Raw genomic sequence first — 20,354 nt, 5'->3', positions numbered from 1 at the left:
CTGTGAAAGCCTGAGAGAGTATCTTCTCCCCATGTGACTCTCCTTAGGCCCACTCTATGTCATCGATCACTTTCCTCTTTGGCCCCATAATCTTCTTAATCAGAAAATTTGGGACACTACCGAGGTACATGACATTACAGTAAAAGTTCTCATATGTCCTGAGGACACTTTTCTTTACATCCACCTTCGGATGGAAGCACAAGTCTTCAGTGAAGGTGGAGACCTGCCTCTTGGGTGGCCCCTCATGTCAGGGTGCTGATGATGGCTCTCTTGGTTCTGGGAAGCTGTTCCTCTTCTCTGGATCACAGGGCCACCTCCTGCAGGGACAACTGCAGCTGGAATAGCTCAGAGCACAGGCTCGGGGGGGGGGGGTTTGTCTCAGTGACTCAGTGCTGTCCTCAGAGAGGCAGCTGGTATGACCCTTGTCATCTGGGGACATGCTGCATGGACCACTGTCTTCATGAAGGGGTAGCTCTGGTCTGCATGGGGATTGGGACTTGTCATTTTATGGACATTATCTGAGGTCCTGTTCAACTATCTGATGTGAACTTTTTCTTTTTTCAGGGATTCTTTTTTTTTTTTTGGTGGAACCAGGGATTGAACTCAGATCCTTGCGTTTGCCAGTCAAGCGCTTATCCTACTGAGCAATCTCCCGGCCCCATAATATGAACTTTTTCTACCTTTACCTTTTTACCAGAGAGTGGGCCTCATGCTCTGACCCTGATGAGAAGCCCTGGTTAGCTCAGGACCTGGCGGGGGGTGGGCATGGTATGTTGTTTATACCCACAAACTCTCCAGGGCAATTGATGGCCACATCTCTGGGGACAGGGTCGGGGATGGTTAGGAGTCATACAAGGGGAAGTCTGACCCCATTGTGGGCAACCTGAGTACTTGTGCGAATGGGGACCTGGCTGGAGAAAGCTCTGCTTTTTACCACCTGTCAGTGTCCAGCATCCTTGCTGGGCATACTCGGGATTGCCCACCTGCAGATGGGGACTTGTGTGGGCTTGACCATCTGGCTTAGGCACAGCTGGAGTCCCAGCCCCAGGGCACTATGGGAGGGCTGTGGGCCATATACTGGCCCCAGGGTATCTGAGGATAGCTGGAGCCCTGACAAGTGCCCGAGCAGGAGACTCAGGTATGTTTCTCCCTCTTAGAGACTCCACGCTTGGACCCAGGCAGTAGCGGGGACATGGCCCAGTCCGGAGGCCGGGGAGTCATCTGTGTCCGAGACCACCCTGCCTATCAGCGCTGACTCAGGCATGTGTTGTGAGAGTGATTCAGAGCCTGGCACCAGCCTGTCAGAGCCTGGCACACCTGATGTGTGGAGTCACACCTTCCTGGAGGGGACAGACGATGAGCTGAGCTCCCTGGTGGCCACAGAGGTGCTGCCAAGGCCTGGGGGCCCCATGGAGGCCATTGAGGAGCATGGACGGTGGCTGGCCATGTGCATCGAGGCTCTGCAGCAGGAGGTGGCTGAGGAGCAGCTGGCACAGGTGGACAGGGCCGTGGACTCCCTGGAGCCGTGGGAGATGTTCACAGGGCAGCTCCCAGCCACCAGGCAGGATAGACCCTGTGACAGGGACAGCGCGGGGCTGCGCAAGGTCCTGGGGGACAAGTTCTCCTCCCTGAAGCGGCGCCTGAGTGTGCGCAGGCTCTGCAAGGCGGAGCCCTCCTCCTACCGCTGGGACGGGGAGGAGAAGTAGCACAGCGAGGGGGGCTACAGGGCTGAAAGCTTCCTTCCAGAAGCTGAGTGGGTGAGGGTGCCTCCTGTGGGCCCTTTGGGTCCCTTTGTCCACTCTGGCCATGGGCACCTGTGGCGCAGTATCCTTGCCTTTCCCTTGCTGGACAGGGGGTCTGCCAGTTCCTTCAGTCAGGGTCCCAGTGACCATCCAGGGGCTTGGTAGCTGCCCACCCACTTCCTGGGGGAAGTGATGCTGTGTTTCTGTGGCGCCCTGGCCACATACATAGTCACATGCTGTGGCAGGAGCGGTGTTCCCTCCTTGGATCTTCATGGCATTGCTGCGTGGGTGGAGCTAGTACCCACCGGGCCTGCAGCTTCTCAGACAACTGCTGTGTGGGAGGAGAGCATCTAGTTTTCAGGGTAGAGGACAGGAAGGGAGAGGGCCTTGTCCTTAGAGGCCATAGTATGCCATCACCCGCAGTGGTGAGAATAGACTGCAGCGACATTAGGGGGAAGTTTTCTGACAAAGGTAGTAGCACTGCTGATATCAGTGAGGCCAAGGCCAGGATGGGTGTCCAGCTCATCCGTCTTTATATATATTTTGTTCTGTGGTCTGGTTCTATCTGTTCCTGCCACAGGGGTGTTAAAATCCATCACAGCTGTAGAGCTGTCTGCCTCCCTTCAATTTTGTGCCACTTGGTTTGAAGCTCTTTTGCGTGCACACACACTCAGCTGTGTTCCTGAAGTGACCAGTTGGCATCAGTGTCCCAGCCTGCAGTGCCAGAGTTGCAGGGAGGATGCTTCTGTGGCAGAACCCTTGGCTTTTCTCCTGGAAAGAGCGGAGAACCGGAGCTTGTGCCTCTGCTGGGTGGGGGCTCAGGCAGTTTTGAGGCTTCTAAGAGAAATGGGCTACAGTATAAGATTAGCAGGGCCCAGGCAGGGGAGGGGCACTGATGCCCTGTGAACCTGACAAGGGCCTAGTGGTACAGTCCTGGTCCCTGTATCTATCCTGGGCAGAGGTTGAGGAGGCAAACACACAGCTTAGCAGCAGCAGTAGGGACCTCACTGGGCCCCTGCTCTGTTTTGGCTCCAAAGAGACTGCCCCACCATTAGGAGGTTCCTGGGACAGGCTGATGGGGAGTCAGTGACAAGCCAGGTCTTTTATGAAGTGAGTCCCATGGGATGCCAGCAGTGGGCAACATGGCAGCAGGAGTGGAAGGCCAGGCCCCCCAAACTATAACCACTGCCCAGGAATCCCTTTTGGGCTAAGCTGGATGGGGAGGTGGCCACGAGCACAGCTGGAACTCCAGGCTGCAGTTCAGTGTCCTGGGTCTCCTTATCACATGGCGTGGCCTCCTGCGTCAGCTTGGAGCTCCAGGCTGTCACTTGTGCTCTCCATCTGGGCAATCACTAGCCCTCCAAGTCGGGGGATGACAAGGTTCTGGCAGTGCGTGGGAGATGGGAAAAAAGAGGGAGGCGGCCACGCATGCCACATGGCCCTTTGGGGGTGTGGGGCCTGGGTGTGGCTTCTGACCCTGTGCCATAGTCTGCCCATTTTCACTTTCCTTCTGTGCTCTGTGAAAGCATTACCTGAATTGGTAAAGCAGAGCTGGTGAGAGCTCACAGGGCCAGCTTGGGGCTCTCATCCTCAGTGCAGCCTGCCTGCACCCAAGGCCTTTGGTGCTCACCTGTCACGTGTCCTCAGAGCAGGAGATTGGGCAGGGGCGTGGGGAGGGTAGTGGGTGGTAGCACTCAGAAAAACTTTCACCAATAATAATCTTTTCAAAGATTGGTAAGCTCCCAAAGCGCAACTTTTAGGGACAACTCATGTTTTTTTTTCTTGATATACCTGTCAGCCTTAGGTTTTGTACAGGATAAGTAAAGAGCAAATGGGGACAGGTGCTGTGGGAGGAGGGCAGAGGAGGTGACAGTGAGTGCTATTGTGTCAGTAAAGCCACGGCTCCCAAATCTGCCTAAAGTAACTCCAGCCTGAGGCAGGACGTAGCTGTGCACAGAGATGTTTATAGAAGATTGTCTCTGTGAGCACGGGGCCATGTGGACTTTATTTTATTTTGTTGTGGTACTGGGGATTTAACCCAGGGCCTTTACACTGAGCTACATCTGCATCTCTTTTAAAAACTTTTTGAGTCAAGTTCTAAGTTGTTTAGGTTGGGTTTGAACTTGTGATCTTCTTGTCTTAGCTTCCAAGTGTAAACCTTTCCTAAAAAACTGGGCAAAATTAGGCTAGGGATGGAACACCTAGTGGTACAGCGCTTGCCTAACATGCATGCGGCTCTGGGTCCCATCCCAGAAATGCCAAGGTGGGCAACACAAACAGTCGGCTTAAGTGCTTCCTCATTTCTGGGTCAGTTGAGGCTCCTCTGGAACAGGCCATCCAGCCTGGCAGTTCTGCAGAGAGCCTCCCATGTCTCAGCCAGGCTGTGACCGAGGTGGGCGTGGGTCCTATACCTGGTGGCCCAACGTCTGCAGTTCAGCCTCCCATGGGAGGAGTGGAGGAGAAGCACTCTGCTCCTGTGGCGGAGACCTCACGGGGCAGGAGGGTGAGCAGCTTTGCACCTATCTCCAGGGAGAGGAGGAGGGTGAGTGGTGGTGCATCCTGTCTGCAGACATCAAGGCAGAGTTCTCAGTGACACACGCACACGCATGCATGCATGCCCATACTCACGCATGCACATCTAGCTAAGCTGCTAATGGTGAAGGTGAGGGTCCAGACTTAGATCCTATGAAGTTCTCAGGGGCTGTTGGAATATGCCAGGGACAGGTCTGTGCACCTTGTGCCAAGACAAGGTGCCCTCAAGACCTAACAGGCAGGCAGGTGGGCAGACAGGTAGGTGGGCACACACGCACTAGGCCTCTGAGACTGACTGCCAGCACCATGCCTGCTCAGGAAGGGTAGAACAGCAGGGTCCTCCTAAGTACTGGGGTACTTTATAGCCATCACTGTCCATTCTGAAAACAACAGCACAAGGCAGATGCCGTCAGCCCATTTAATGCCCACAGAAGCCAATGCAGATAGGGGTGCTCACCTCTGGAGCCCCTGCAGAGCTAAGCACAGGCTCCATTTGCCACCTTCATGTTCACCCTAGCTCCTGAGACCACCAGGAACCCCGGTGGTTCTACACCTCCAAGCCCACGGGGGAATAAGGAATATGGGGTGAGTGGCCAGTGCCCATGAGGATGCCAACCACAAGGAAGCCCAAAGCTGCTGGGGCTTTGTGGATTTGTTGGTATGAAGATGCAAGAGCCCAACTGGAATGGTTCCTTCCCATGAAGATGGTGAAGCAGAGCTCCTGGAGGCAGCACCTGGGCTTGGAGGATGGAGGCTTTCTTCCATGGGGCTCCCCATGTGGTGACAGCTGGGAGGGCACTGCTGCTGCTTGGGGGACAGTGGCTCCTGGGGCTGGCGTCCCCTGTTGAGCCTTTTAGTTTGGTTCCTGTGGGGGTGACTGCACACACAGGGGTCTGGTCTCAAGGAAACAGCAAATGTGCGGCCCTTGGGATAACAAGCTGCCAAAGGCCACACTACCCCATAACTGAGAAAAATGCCCCGCCTCACTGTAAAGACTGACTCTGAAAGCAGAATAAATACAAATAGCCAGTGGAAGTGGTGATGGCTCTTTCCTTTTCTAGTGTTCACAGCATCCTCTCCATGGACTGGAACCCACAGTAACTGAGGGTAGGAGGCAAACCAAAATGAACCTGAGTCAGCAATTTCTGAGAGGTGCCCAGGGGTCACTGGTTCTCAGGGGGCGACACTGCACACAGGGGCTGGGAAGGAATGGCTCCCCCAAAGGCTTGCCACAGCCAGGCCTATCCACCCTCAGGCCTGCTCTGAGCTGACCTCAGCCTCAACAAATTAACCAGACTGGAGGCCAGCCAGCTCTGCTGAGTGAAGTCACCCCCATGCCAACCCCAGGCATGCTGATGACACCACTGTCACACTGAGATGAAACCAGGCTCTTGTCACCTGGGCTTGTCAAGTCCTTGTGGCCATTACCCAGGCTTCTCTCTGGTACAGGCTGGAATCTGCAGAAATCAGTGTTCAGAGGCCTGCAGTTGGGCAGGGAGGTTGCACATGGTGCCAGCTGGGTTCCAAGTCATGTTTCCAGTGGACATCAGAAGTTGCAGGGGGAGGCAGAGGTGGAAGGATGTCTGTCTGGGATGAGAGCAGGCCTCAGCCACTTTCAGCACTGCAGTGACCCAGGGGAGGTTTCTTGATATCTCACCAGCCTGCAGGGGATCCCCTAGTAGACATCCGGGCAGTAGCATCCCAGCTGCCACCCTATTCCCTCTGTTGTGACCCTGAAGGCCAATGGGGCTGGTGCAAGTGGCAATCTAAAGGCCAACTGTGTTCTCTCTCCTGCTGTTTTGCTACCCCATCCAGAAGCATTGCTCAATGTGGGACTCTCTTTTTTTTTTAAAGACTTATTTGGTACAGGGTCTTGCTATGCAGTTTGGACTCAGTGATTCTCCTGTCTCAGCCTCCCCAGCACTGGGATTACAGGCATGCACCACACCATTTTGGTGGTCAGCACAGCACAGAGCTGGCATGGTGCAGGGCCAGCATGGTATGCTGGGATCAAACCTTGGGTCCTTGTGCTTGCCAGGCAGGCACTTAGACCACTGAGCTATCTCCCTAATCCAGTATGGGACTCTTTTTATGTGTGTGTGTGTGTGTGTGTGTGTGTGTGTGTGTGTGTGTGGCCAGCTCAGCCCACCAGGGGGCGGGGCTGGCTGGCATGTGGTGCTGGGGGATTGAACTTCGGTCCCTTTGCTTTGTTAAGCTTGTTCTAAGTAGGTGCTTTAGACCACTGAGCCATCTCACCAGCCCAAGTGTGGGACTCTTGAGGCCACAGCCCAAAGCTTGTCATGGACCCCAAGCGGCCATACCTGCAAAAGCAAACGAGGACTGTCAGGTGGGGCCAGGTTCTCTCAGAGCAGCAGCACTGGCTCTAGGACAGGCTGCACAGTGGGAATAGCTTTGCTGGATCACATGAGCTGTAATGTGCCTGACTCTGTGGCAGTGTTAACTGTCTGGTCCAAGTCCTGAGATTGCAGGTAACTCGGATACACAGAATACATTGTGTTCCTCAGAATTCCCATGCACACATTGCACATTTTCCCTCTCTGAATTCATAAATGCTGTATAGCTGAAAGAAGAAGACCTTGAGCGAGGTGTGGTGGTGCACACCTGTAATCCTGGCACTCCGGAGGCTGAGGCAGGATTACCACGAGTTCAAGGTCAGCCCGAACTATATAGTGAGACCCTGTCTCAAAACAAAAACCAAGCAAACAAAACAGAAAAAGGATGGGAGAGGAGGATGTCGGTCTCAAAATCTAAGTGGAAACAGACAACTCACCGTCTGAACTTGACCAGTGACCCCTGCCTGTGTGTTCTGAGGATCATGTACTGCTGTTCAAAAAGTTGTCATCACTGCGAGGGTGAAGGAAGGGAACAGGGAGGCCAGGGCCATGTACCTAGCCGCCACTTACCTCCCTCTTGCCTGGTGGGCTGGGCACCAGACCCACATCCTACATCATCCACACGGACCCCAAGGAGAGGTACCTGTCTGGAAGGTGTGATTCTGCCCCAGAGACCTGTGGATACAATGCTGAACATGTGTTTAGGGACCTACTGTTACCCACACTTCTGAGGTGGCAGCCGGTGACCACATTTGTGAAGGTTCCAGTGGGAGATACCATGCCAGGAAGACAGATGTGATTTAAGGCAAATTTTAATAATTTGTAAAAATCATATATACAAAACATGTTGAACCAACCGCCGTGGCTGTAAGAAACACTTTTTACACTTTGTCACATTTACCTTAGCCTAGACACAGTATGTGTAAACGGAGACCAGTTACAGTACAGTGGTCCTGCCTGGGCAGTTTTGGTGTTCACTCCCTGGGGACCCCGTGACACAGCATCATGCCCTCTTGGTGTTTAAGACCTCTGCCACATCCAAGGCAGTTTCAGGGCATTTTTGGTGGCATGATCTCCATCTCATCCATTCTGCAGGGCCTCAGCGCTGCTCAGCACGGAGGTCGGGCTCCCTGGGTGACAGGCAGAAGGTGGTGCTGAATGGGGCCAGGCACATTAACATTGAGGATGGTGGGGCAGGATGATGGGTTTTAGTTTGTTCTAATGGAATTAAGGGACAGTGAGATGGCTTTAAGTCAATTTGCTTGTTTCTTTTTTTTGGTACCAGGGATCAAACTCAGGACCTTGTGCTTACGAGGCAGGCACTTATTCTGCTGAGCTATATCCCTGGCTCAATTTGCTTAAGAGGTCAAAATAATTCTGTGAGGGTCCTGGGATTGCCAGACCTGATAATTCATCTTTCTGGACCCTGTGGGCCCCAGGTCACAAAAGCTGGTGAGAGCTTCTGTCCACTGATCTGAGGGTGAACCTAGAAAAGCGCATCATCCTGATGGCTGGGATGATGATCAGGGCAGCCTCACATCTGACTTTGCTGGTCTTTCAGGTGCAAGTCTGGTTGGTTTTTGATATCCCAATACTAAGAGCAGCCAAGAGACACTCGTGGTAGAGGCCTCCTGTGTCATTCTGAGGCTGTGGATGGGGGAAGATGAGTGCTGCAGGACACCCACACGGCGTACACGCTCTGAGAGGCTGCTGCAGCCTTGCAGATTAGCTGGGGATGGTGTCTGTAGGGTGGAGCTAGGGTTAGGTTCTGCTGTCTCTCTGAAGTGAGCCACAGGCTGTTTCCAATACAACCCTTAAAAGATGACTGCCCCACAGACGTGAGGCCTGCAGGCTCTGAATACAAGAACCCCAAGGGCAGCGTTAAAGATCAGGGCAATGTTCATTCAGCCCAGAGAGGAAGGCTCTGTGGCCACCATGTCCTCTGCTTTATGGGCAGGAAACCTTTCTATTCTAGCTTTGTCATTTTGTTTCCCTTGGTCTGTATGCATAGCCACCAATTCCCGCAGACACCTATTCTGCCGGGATAGTTTGCAGCTCACTTATTTCTGGTGACCTCGTGTTCCTCCTCTTGGGTTCTTGCGTTTTGCATAGGCATTTCATGTGTGGGAGAAGCTTGGCATGCTAAAGGGACTGATTCAGCAAGGTGTAGGCAATGTACACAAAGGACAGCTGTCCTGAGGGCTTATATAGTTGGGGTGGGAGCCTGCTGGTGGGCAGAGCTATCTGTTCTGGACGTGAGGCCCTCAGGATAGTAAGCAAGAGGACTGAGGGAGGCTGCAGGCCACTGGTAACCTGCTGTGGCTGGAGGTCAGTGGTCACCTGCAGAGACATCAGTGCTTCAGTGTGGAAATCAGATTCCCTACTCTACCATCCTGAGAACAACCAGGCTTCAGGTTCGAGAGCTCTGCAGGGGTAAACAGCAGGTGTCTAGCACTCTGATGTACCTCTTCAGGACATCAGGTGGAACATTCTGGAATTCTGGGCTGCTGAGGCAGAAGCAGCACTGTCCCACGTGAAGTTACCTCCCAGACTCTACTTTAGACCTTCACTCTTCCTGGATACAGGCACCAGCTGGTGTGTCACCTGCCCTAAAACAATGGTTCACATGGCAGTATTAGCTCCTGGGCCATCTGAGTGGCACTCAAGAGCTTTTTTCCCTATGGATCCGATCCCTTTCTCCCTGGCCCAGTGCAAGGCCTTATGGAGGGGCTGGAGCTGAGGTCTGTATCAGCCCCTCTTCAGGTGTGTGGACTCTCCAGAGTGGCAGGAATACAGGGCTTTCTGCCCTAGAGGCTATGTACATCTCAGGTTCCTCAGAGAAGCTGGTACTGGGTATTGGAAGGGCTGCCCACTTGGGCATGGGAACATCTTGTGAAGATGAGTATCTCTGCACCAAGGAGGTGTGTTTCCTCCTGAGGTTGCTGTTGGTCACATCCAGGGGCTTGCCCTCTGGTGACTGACAGTGGTCATCCTGCCAAAGGCAGAATTCTATCTGCCTCACAGATACTTCAAGGACTGTCTAATCTTGTGGCCCTCCATGCTGCTGTACACTCATCTTTTAAGACATATAGATGAGAGCTGGGTCTGAGGGGTCCTGAGAAGCACAGAAGCTGCTCAGGTGAGCTAAGTCTGTCCCCTAAGCTGAGAATCACTATTTTGTCCAACTTTCACAAATGGAGGTGTTGAACCCCAAGGGTTGGGCCTTTGGCCTTCTGGGTAGTTGTGGGCATGCTTCTGCCTTCCCAATGGGGTCAGCTCAAACCTTGCTGGCTGCACATAGACAAGGCACCGAGTGACACACGCAGCCCTGCTAGCAGCCTGCTTATTGGGAAAGTGTGAGAAGGCTCTGGCTACCAGCTGTGGCAAGGACCAGAGGCATCTGGGCTTTGTTAGCATGGCTCCTTGTTCTCTGGCTGGGACCATTACCTGTCACCCAGGAGTGGCAACCACAGCACTGCCAGGCCCTGGGCCCTGCTGGTCTTGCTAGTTGCTGCTGGGCTTCTCATACATGCATGCACATATGTGAACATATGTGCTACGTGCTGCTTTCAGACCCTTTAGGGGTGATGGTCTTTAATCAAACCAGAATTTCTGAGGCTCTCCTACACACCAGGCTTTTCTGGTATGTGAAAATGAAAGCTGCGATTGACAAAGAGTGAACTTTCTTCAAATGACATTAGGATGGGAGTTTTTACTGAAAAATACAAAATTAGTGTTCGTTTGAATACTGAGTGATACATATCAGAGATGGAAGTTGCTCCGATCTTCAGGCCAGACCTTCCTGGCCACTGTTAACACAGGTACAAAGTAAAAGCCGTGGGCAGCTGGCTCTGGATGACCGTCGTAAGGAAGGCCTTTGTCCTACAAAACCAGATGAGGAATTGTGTCCCAAGACCTCCAAGTTTGTCACTCATAACCAAACAGCTTATTTTAATGTAATTTTTGATCATGGAGTTAAAATAACTGTACTCATCTTTTACCAAAGAAGTTGGAAAAATCATAATTATAGAGCTCTATAAATTGGAGCTGACTCAAAATATCTGATTTCTTTACAAACAAGTTAAAAATAGGTATCAGTAAAGACCTACACTGTGTTCTTTAGTATAAACATATAACTATGAGGAAGTCTTATTTTGAGAAAGTTTATTGTTATATTTCTGCAGTAATAGATGAGGCATGAGTACCTCCTGCTTCTCCAATATTTGCAATAAAATAGAAAAGACAATAGTCAAGGGTAACAGTGGAATTAAAATTAAAAAAATACAAAAGCCTAAGGTTTTGGAGACAAAAAACAACTACAATCTATGTGTAGAGAAGTTGCAAATGTTTTCAGCTCAGCCTTCAATCAGGCCTCTTCTCCAACTCTGACACCTCAGTTCTAAGTGGGCATCCTTGTAGATGGATGCTCTAAGCCCCCTGCATCGGAAAGAGGAGGCTGCGGAGGCTCAGCTAGTGGGACCTGAGGCCAGAGGCTGAGCTGGTAGAGGACCTGGACCCCTGGCTGTCCCAGCTGCTCCTGTTGTGTTATCAGAAGTCGCCATATCTCACTACTGCTATGCTTCTGGGCTTGAAAGTGACTGTCTGTATGTCAGGCTGGAAGAGGGAAAGCTCTCCCCAGAGGCTGGCTTGGGGCACAGGTCACAGTGGTCTCCAACAGCCAGGGAGCATGCCCCAAGGTGGGTATGCTCTCCTCTGGGTCTCAAGCCTAAGAAACACCATGTGAGATACTGGGCCAGGACAGCTCACTGCGTAGACAGACCACCTTTACCATGCTCAAATACGCCTACCCTGATAGGCTCTGCCAAGGTTACTCATTTCCTTAAACACTAACCCTGGTGACTGCCCCTAGACCTGAAGAGCTGTGCAGGAAGCAGTACAAAAACAGCAACTTCTCTTCAGCCAAAGAGCCCAAACCCCAGCAAACACTAACATAAACCTCTGAACACTGAAAGGTTTTGTGCTGTCCTCTAAAGAAAGCCTTATGACACAAGATGATGCAGAAGCAAGCTTCTCTTCCTCTTCTCATCTAACATCAGCCACAGACTCCTGTTTATCTGGTTGCTGAAAAGAGCCAAGAGCAAGAAGCATATGGGACACAGTCAGGAGCAGCGTGGCCTTGGGACAGGCCTTTGGATGGGTTAGTGAGCTGCAGCATCTGCTGCCAATTTCTCTCACTTGAAATGCTAGGAAAAGCCTCTCTTCTACTCCCAGACTCTTTTGGGAGAGTAACAGAGGGGCAGTTTGGAGTGGCAATGTCTGGGAGACACCTGGCAGGTAAGTGGACAGCTGATGCTGTACCGGCTCACACCTCCCGTGCAGCCTCCTACAGTGCCTACTCTTCTCCCCTCACCACAGCCCACTTCTGTGTGTGCAGCAACAGAAGCGAGAGCCCCGCCAGGAATGAGACTGAGGGGCGTGCTGAGTACAAGGACCCCTGGGATTCCAGGGCTTGTGGGCTTTGTGAGGGGTCAGCTGTGATAGGCTCTGGAGAGCTGGGGTGCTCCTGAAGGCTCTGCATGTGCTCTTGGAAGCCTAGGAAAGGAAGAGGACACTCTCTACTGTTTGCAAAAGAGGGTGCTACATATTGCCAACTGTCCTGTCAGAAGGTGACTTGTAAGTCAGAATAAGAAGCCACCTGTAAGGCTACTTGGCTTATGTGTCTTTGTCATCATGTGTGAGGGAGTGGCAAGGAGTTAAAAAGCACCACTGTGTGAGCCATGGTGGTGACCATTCCCACTCTGCGCCACGTTGCTGGGCAAGCTGATGAGGCCAGGCCTGTCACCAGGGCATTAAGGCAGGGCCACAGCCCCCAACCTCATCATTCACAGTGAGGGGCAGGGTTGCCTGACACAGCTCCTCGGCGCAACCTCACACTCCTGGAGTGGGGGCTCTTAGGACATTGGCACAGCTTAAAAGGCAATGTATTCACTTTGGGAGGTGGCACTTGGACCCTGAGCCAGGACGGCAGGGCTAGCTCAGGCTATGAGCTTAGCAGCACTGCCATGTATCTGCAAAATACTGCAAGGCAAAGCTTTCAGGTTAGTCTGTCTCTGTGAAGACGTGCAAGTTAGAGAGGAAAGCCATCTGCGAGGCCAGCTGGGTCTGTGTTTCTGTTAGTAGAGAGCGAGTGTGTGCGTACACACACAACACTTGATTACACTGTGCCAGGAAAGGACTAGGGTTTCTGTAGAAAGGAAGCCGTGTTATCAGGGATTACAGATTAACACCAAAGTGATCGCTTGGGTTTTCAGTAGTTTCACTAGTCCCCAGATTCAGTAGCTAACATCAGAGTCCCCATGTCCTTTTCCTGATGCTTGCTGGCCTGGCTGCTGTCCAGCATTGTGGGGCCAGGTGTCTGATGACAAGGGTCTGAGAAGGCCACAAGGACACATCCCCCTATGAGACCCAGCCGGCAGCTGTGGGGCTGCTCAGGGATGCTACAAGATGAGGGGCCTTCTCCTTCACTGCAGCATGATGTCCTTCAGGTTCTCTTGCAGGATTGTGTCCTTCACAGCATGGAACACGAAGCGGATATTCTCGGTATCGATGGCAGTGGTGAAGTGGTGGAACAGGGGTTTACTGCGATTTCGTCTCTTTCTGTCGAAACATTGGACCAGGTAGCGCTGGACGTCCTCCAGCCGGTGTGGGTCGCCCTTGAAGTCCGGGAAGTGCTTCTTGATGCTGACTGTCTTCACTTTCTCCACCAGGAGATCCATCTTGTTGAGGAATAGGATGATGGAAACATTGAAGAACAGCTTGTTGTTGACTATGGTCTCAAAGATGTTCATTGACTCTACCAGCCGGTTGGTGCACCTGTCCTCCATGAGGACCTGGTCGAACTCACTTGAGGACACCATGAACAGGATCGATGTGATCCCATCAAAGCACTGGAACCACTTCTGGCGCTGAGACCGCTGGCCACCCACGTCCACCATCTTAAAAGGGATTTTTTTAATAATGAAGTCGTGTTCCACAATTCCCTTGGTGGCCTTCCTGGCCAGCAGGATATCTTGCTTACTAGGGAAGTAATTCTGTAAAATATGGGATGCAGGACAGTCAAGAGGGGAAGAGAGAACAGGAAGAAAAAAAAAAGCAGAAAGAGTGGAGAGAAAAGCTACACTAACTTGCAATATGTTTAACCAAACACCAAAAGCAAATTTCACTTATAGAACTATAAATTTACCAGGAAGCAAAGTGAAAGGATTAAGTGCATTTCAATACAGTTGGAAGCTCCTCAGTCTAGGGAAGAAGGGAGGAAGCCTCACTTCCAGACTGCAGCATAAAATTGCATCGATTTTCATTTCTAGAGGGAATTACTGCCTTTTCTGGTTTGCTTCTGCAACATTTTTCCTGTTTTGCAAAGTAATTTATAGTTAATCTCTGATATAACGAACACATTATTCTTTTTTTTTTTTTGGTGAAACCTGGGATTGAACTCAGGCCCTTGCGCTTGCCAGGCAAGTGCTTATTCCACTGAGCCATCTCCCTGGCCCCTAGCACATTATTCTTGGAAAAATTTTTTCTCTTTGGTGCTGGGGATAGAACTCAGGGTCTTCTATATGTTTAGCACACCCCCAGCAAGCCCCTCAGAAAATGCTTTAGTCTTTAGCATCACAAACACAACAGTGGCAACTCTCTAGCCTCTGAGCATGAATTATGAAGCATCCTCCAGATCCTGGTGCACAAAGCTACTCAAGCGGCAGTCATGCAGCAAACCCCTATCCCTGAGACTGAACTGGAGGGCTACTTGCCAGTTCACAGGGCAGAGGCAACAGGGGAGCAACATCACTGAGGAGAAGTACGCTGCAGGACTGGTCAGCAAGATCTACACTAATATACCCCATGGAATAAGTGATCTAGTTACTTTAATCAATAAATGAAGAGGAAAAAAGATGAGAGGAGAAAATAGATTGAAAGAAATGTAAGTGACATGGACCAGTTGTGATAAATGGACCTTACTAGAATGTTGATTCAAATTGTTTTTCTTAAAAAAGAAAAACCCAGCAATATCATAGGAAAACATTAAGGAGGTAGCTGGAAAAGGTCTTAGAACCAGATGTTGGTTGACGGTAAGGAATCATCGCTAGTCTTTCAGGAGCTCAATGGTATTGCACTTGTGAGTTTCAGTCTCATTTTTTAGAGAACACCAGTGTTGAAAGCGTACCATGCTGGATCTGTTCTTGCGGGTAGGGCAGGGCAAAGTGATCCTCACTGCATTTGGGGTTGTGTTAAACAACTCGTTTTGTATTTGCCTGACCTTTCCACTAGGAACAAGTTACAGGAAACCCTCCTTTGACAGAAGGACTCCTCTGTCCCCTCACAGTGACTTGGGGGAAGAAGTCTTTCTCATAGAGCAGTTTCCTCCCTTTCACCTTAGACAAAGTAGAGATCTAAGCAAGAACACGACATTACAGTACTCCTCAGGGACATTAGAGTAACATGGTGTCCTGTTAGCATGGCCAAGGCCATGACTGCTTGCTTTAGTATCAACACAAAGGTTTTTTACCCTGGATCACAGACTGGTGAACAGGTGTGTGTGTGTGTGTGTGTGTGTGTGTGTGTGTGTGTGTGTGTTACTCACCAGCTGGCCAATCCGGTCTAAGTTATCCAGGAAGTACTTCACTGATTCACCCTGTTATGGAGGAAGAACATTCAAGACTCAGTTTGGATTAAGGAACCTGACTCAAAGAATGGAGTAGGGTTACACTAGAACTATTCTGCTATACAAACAGGAAAGCAGAATAAAAGAGCAAATATTTAATTTTTAAAATTAAAGGTACAGGGGTCAGGGAGATGGCTCAGTAAAATAAGCACCTGCCTGGCAAGCACAAGGGCCTGAGTTCAATCCCTGGTTCCGCAAAAAAAAAAAAAAAAAAATTAAAGGTACAGTTTTAAAAATAATGCTGTTTCTTGTTCCAACCCTGAGGTTCAAAACCTGACTCTTTCTCAGAGCTCCTTTGCTATGCAGTCTGATGCCTGGTGGACGCTAGCATACTCTGTGGTGGGCACCAGGGAGGGACAGGTCTAGAACCAGGACCCTGGACATTGGCTTTTAAAGTAGTAAATCCTGAAGTGGCAAAGACAATGTATTTTCCACTTTCTAGAGGCATTTCATTATGACTTCACACACTTATGATCTGATTTACAGCACAGAACAAACAGGATCTTTCATTTGCATTTCTATGGTGGAAGGATCAGTCTTTTTTTCCTGGATTAAATATTGACACAAATAGAGCCATATTCCACAGTGATAGAGGCACCTTTAGGGTCACTCATGATCCTGCTTTAGGAAATAAACGACATTGCGCATTCATGGGAAGAGTTCTGAGGGCCTCACATTTTTATTTTTTTAAATTTTTTTTTTTAAATTTTTTTTTGTGGAACCGGGGATTGAACTCAGGTCCTTGAGCTTGCCAGGGAAGCGCTTATTCCACTGAACCATCTTCCAGGCCCATTTTTTTTATTTTTTATGTATTGGTTACAAGGTCTCACTACGCAGCTTGGATAGTGATCCTCACTACGCACTCATAGTGATCCTCCTGTTTTCAGCCTCCCCAGTGCTGGGATTACAGGCATGCACCACCATGCTCGGCCTTGGTGGTCATCTCAGTGTGCCTGTGTGTGGGGCCAGTCAGTATGCAGTGCCGGGGATGACCCCTGTCCCTGTGTTTGCCTAAGCAGGCGCTTAGTTCACTAAGCTATCTCGCTGGCCCTATCTGCCCAGTTTAAATTTAAATCTCTACTGAGTTTGAAATCAGTATCTTCTAACTAGACATATCAGATCCTAATACAGAAAGACTTTTGTTGTGTTTTTCTCCACCAAAATGGCCCATTCTCTATCTCGGTTTATTTTATTCTTTGTACATAAATTATTCAGGGTTATTCTGCCTTAGAGTCAACCAAGCATGGACTGAACCACCTTCTGAACCTATGAATAAAATAAACTGCTCTTTCTTATGCTGTGGGTATCAGGTATTTTGTCTCAGTGATGGAAAAGTGACTCATCATACCCTCTTTCATAACAAGCAAAAAAACCCAAACAAACAGAAAATCAACAACTTTTCTTAAATACATCAGACAACTGAGGTCACAGAGCACACAGCTGTTCCCAAACTGGAATGACAGGCAGACGAACACAGAGAATAGTAGCTTAGTAAGAGCAGGTACTCCTAGAATCAGCAACTCATATGTTCTGTGCAGCTCTCAAGAAATAATTAGAGCCAAGTTAAAAGACAAATGAAAAACAACAACAAAACTCACTATAGCCTGAAGAGACAAAGCAAGCATCAGAATAAGATTCATATATGGAATCTTATTGACTATGGTCTCAAAGATGTTCACTGACTCTACCAGCCGGTTGGTGCACCTGTCCTCCATGAGGACCTGGTTGAACTCACTCGAGGACACCATGAACAGGATCGATGTGATCCCATCAAAGCACTGGAACCACTTCTGGTGCTGAGACCGCTGGCCACCCATCTTAAAAGGGACTTTTTTAAATAATGAAGTCGTGTTCCGCAATTCCCTTGGTGGCTTTGGAATGATCAGATCAGTGGTGTGAAATAACTGATGAACATGCCAGCAATGCTAATGAAGGAAGAGGACAACACGCCCAGGCAGATGGTAATATAAGCAGGAGTTCCAGGAACTCTAAGAGAGGAATACCCAGCTAGGCTGCAAATCAAGAGGGAACCACAAAGTAAATCAGAAAACACTTGGAGCTTAATGAAATTAATAGTATCAGAATTTCTGAGATGTGGCTATCATAGTCCTTAGAGGAGACATCCATACTTTTGAATGTTCCTGTTAGGAAAGATAAATGATCTAAAGGTTTTACCTCAAATGGCCTAAAAAGGCAGAGTAAGGTAAGCAGGAGGGAGAGATGACAAGTTAGGACCAGATACTCATAGGACAGAAAAAAAAAAGGCCAAAAGCTGGTTCTTCAAAAAAGTCAATAGGGGCAACTTTCTAGCTAGAGAAGCAAGTAAGAAAAGAGAGAAATCCTGAGGACTGGATGAAGGAAGTTTGCTGAAGACCCTGCAAACCCTGGGTAAACATGAGCAGGGCACGGCCAACTCGGTGCTGATGGATTTCTTCCATGAAGTCGTCAAACTGCTTTTAAAATCTTATTAAGTGACACTGTGGAAACAGAAAATCTGAACAGTCCTATATTATGCTAGAAAACAGAATTTCTTATTAAAAAAGATCTTCCCCAAAGGAAAACTCCAGGCCTAGATAGTTTTCTGGTGAATTCTATCAAACACTCAAAGAAGAAATCACACTAATCTTACATAATAGGGGCCGTTGAGATGGCTCAGTGAAATAAGCACTTCCCTGGCAAGCGCAAGGGTCTGAGTTCAATCCCCAGTTCCAAGAAAAAAAAAAAAAAAAATCTTACATAAATTGTTTCAGAAAATCATACAGGAAGAGCTAATTCTAAGCACCATTATAAAAATATTTATTTATTTGGTGCAGGGTCTTGCTACACAGCTTGGCCTCAGAGTGATTCTTCTGTTTCAGCCTCCCCAGTGCTGGGATCACAGGAGTGCCCACCATGCCTGGTTTCGGTGGCTAGCCAGGTCCTTGTGCTTGCCAGGCAGGCACTTAACTGCCGAGCTATCTCCCCTGCCTCTCAGCACCTTTTTTGAGGCCAGCGTAGCCTTGATACCAAACTGATAGGAACATTACCAAAAAAGGAAAATCGCATTGTAATATCCATCTTGAGCATAATATCCTTAGTAAAACTTTAGCAAATCCATCCCAACAACATAAAGGAGAGTACATCAATAATATACAATGTGAACTCCATTCTAACCAACTAAAGAAGGACATATAAAGTTTAATAAGTGTATAAAAAAGGCACTTGAAAACTCTGACATACACTTAAGGTTAAAACCTCCCAGCGAACAGTACAAATACAGAGTTTGGTGAAGGACAGCTACAAAACACCTCCAGTTAACATCGTAATTATCAGTGAGGTGTGGAATGGCTTCCTCTAAGGTTTGGGGAACATAAGAGTCCCCGCTGTACATTTTTGGCCACACTGCAAGGGCGTCCACTTGCAGGGCAGTGCAACAGCAGGCCAGCGCACGCACATGCGTGCGCACGCACACACACACAGCAAGCAAGAAGTGCAATGACTGGGAAGCAAGACATAAAACTGAATTTTTAGCTCTTGTAACTGTTCAAATACAAAATCTCAGGAATCTATAAAAAAGCTAATGATAGAATCTGAGTTTAGCAAATTCAGAAGATAGAAGGTCAATATACAAAAATCAAGAGTATTTTTATATACTAACAACAAAAAAGCAAGTCCATTTACACCAACACTAAGAAACGAAATATTTAGGGGTAACTCTATTTGCTCCATACTGTGTGCTGTGAAATAGTTACACACACACAGGTGGTTGCGAAGAGCACACTTAATGGTCCTAAGTACCTGTCATCTGTCCTGCCCAGTAGCTACACCTTATATAGTACAGTATCAAACTGTGCACCTGTGTGCATGTGTGCACGTGGTCCTGGGGGTGCAACCCAGGGTCTCGGCATGCTGGACAACTGATCCCTCACTGTACCTGTAGGCACCTCCCCACTGTCTGACACAGGGTCTTGCTAAGTTGCACAGGCTGCCCTCAAATGTGTGTTTCTTCTGGCTCAGCTTCTTGATAATACGACTGCAGGCCTTGGCACCACGCCTCGCAGAACCAGGGTACTGACATCAGGGTAATGTGTGTCAAAACCCAGCACTGTGGCACCCTGGGTCATCCTATCAACATCAGGGTCTCTTCTTGTTTTCTACTTTGATTGGTGTAATGCACTGGGTTAGTACAGCTCTGAGAATTCTGTACTGACACAGGTCCTTTCACTCTGTATGTTTTCTTTTCATCTTAGGATCTTTCACAGAGCAAAGGTGTCAAATGTTGGTGAAATCAAAATTACTTTTTACAGAATTTTTTTCTTGTACCAGTCACAACTTAGGTGTCACGTCTAAGAACTCTTCACCAAGCTCTAGGTCCCTAGGAGTTTCTACTATGTGATCTTTCTAGATTTTCAGTCTTTTACTCTAAAATCTGTGATTCAGTTTGAGTCAGTTTGTGCATAAAGTATGAGATTTAAACCAAGAGTCAGTTTTCTTGCCTACAGATGCCACTTGTTCTACACAATCTGTTGAAATGCCACCTTCTTCATGGGACAGCTTTGCCTCTCCGTCAGAACCCAGCAAGGAGCTGTGCATGGTTTTGTTCCATGTACCTACAGGGCAGTCCCTTGAGCAGCCACACAATCCTGAGGGCTTCAGCTGCACAGTATGACCTGAAGTCAGGTAGAGGGATCCCTCCCATGGTGCCCCTCTTGTGTGTGTGTGTGTGTGTGTGTGTGTGTGTGTGCACATGCCCATGTGTATGTGCATGGCTATTTCAGTGTCTTTCTAGATAAATTTTAGCATAGTCATAGTCATGCCTATATCTACAGGCCTGGAGAGATTTCTGGTAGGAACAGTTTAATCTGTAGAAGTGCCCTCTTTACAACACTGAGTTTTCCCATCCATCAGCACACAACTGCAAAGGTGAAAGATTTTGCTTTGAAAAGAGAACCCTAGAGCACTATACAGTAGTCCCTTGTTATTTTGTGGTTCAACTTTCATGGACTCACTGTTTTGCAGGTTTTCAAAAAGTATTGATCTAAATTATCTATTGCAGATGTTTTT

At 49.0% G+C, this 20,354-nt stretch overlaps 2 protein-coding genes across 2 annotated transcripts in view; one reads left to right on the top strand and one right to left on the bottom strand.

Moving 5' to 3' along the window:
• Positions 1–1,706, top strand: part of Amz1 (archaelysin family metallopeptidase 1) — a 10,008-nt gene extending 8,302 nt beyond the window's left edge. Inside the window, exon 6 of the mRNA XM_004629693.2 lies at positions 1,158–1,706. Within this exon, the coding sequence (XP_004629750.1) occupies positions 1,158–1,706 (549 nt within the window). The remainder of the gene's footprint in view (positions 1–1,157) is intronic.
• Positions 1,707–10,320: 8,614 nt separating this feature from the next.
• Positions 10,321–20,354, bottom strand: part of Gna12 (G protein subunit alpha 12) — a 103,799-nt gene continuing 93,765 nt past the window's right edge. Inside the window, exons 3-4 of the mRNA XM_004649086.2 lie at positions 15,231–15,281; positions 10,321–13,680 (exon numbers count right to left, since the gene is read on the bottom strand). Coding sequence (XP_004649143.2) covers positions 13,111–13,680; positions 15,231–15,281 — 621 coding nt within the window. The 3' untranslated portion in view covers positions 10,321–13,110. The remainder of the gene's footprint in view (positions 13,681–15,230; positions 15,282–20,354) is intronic.

The sequence above is a fragment of the Octodon degus genome, unplaced genomic scaffold, assembly GCF_000260255.1.
Source record: "Octodon degus isolate 3935 unplaced genomic scaffold, OctDeg1.0 scaffold00031, whole genome shotgun sequence".
In the NCBI taxonomy this organism is placed as follows: domain Eukaryota; kingdom Metazoa; phylum Chordata; class Mammalia; order Rodentia; family Octodontidae; genus Octodon; species Octodon degus.
Note: the sequence above shows the minus strand (reverse complement) of the source record. Positions and strands in the feature narration are given on the sequence as shown.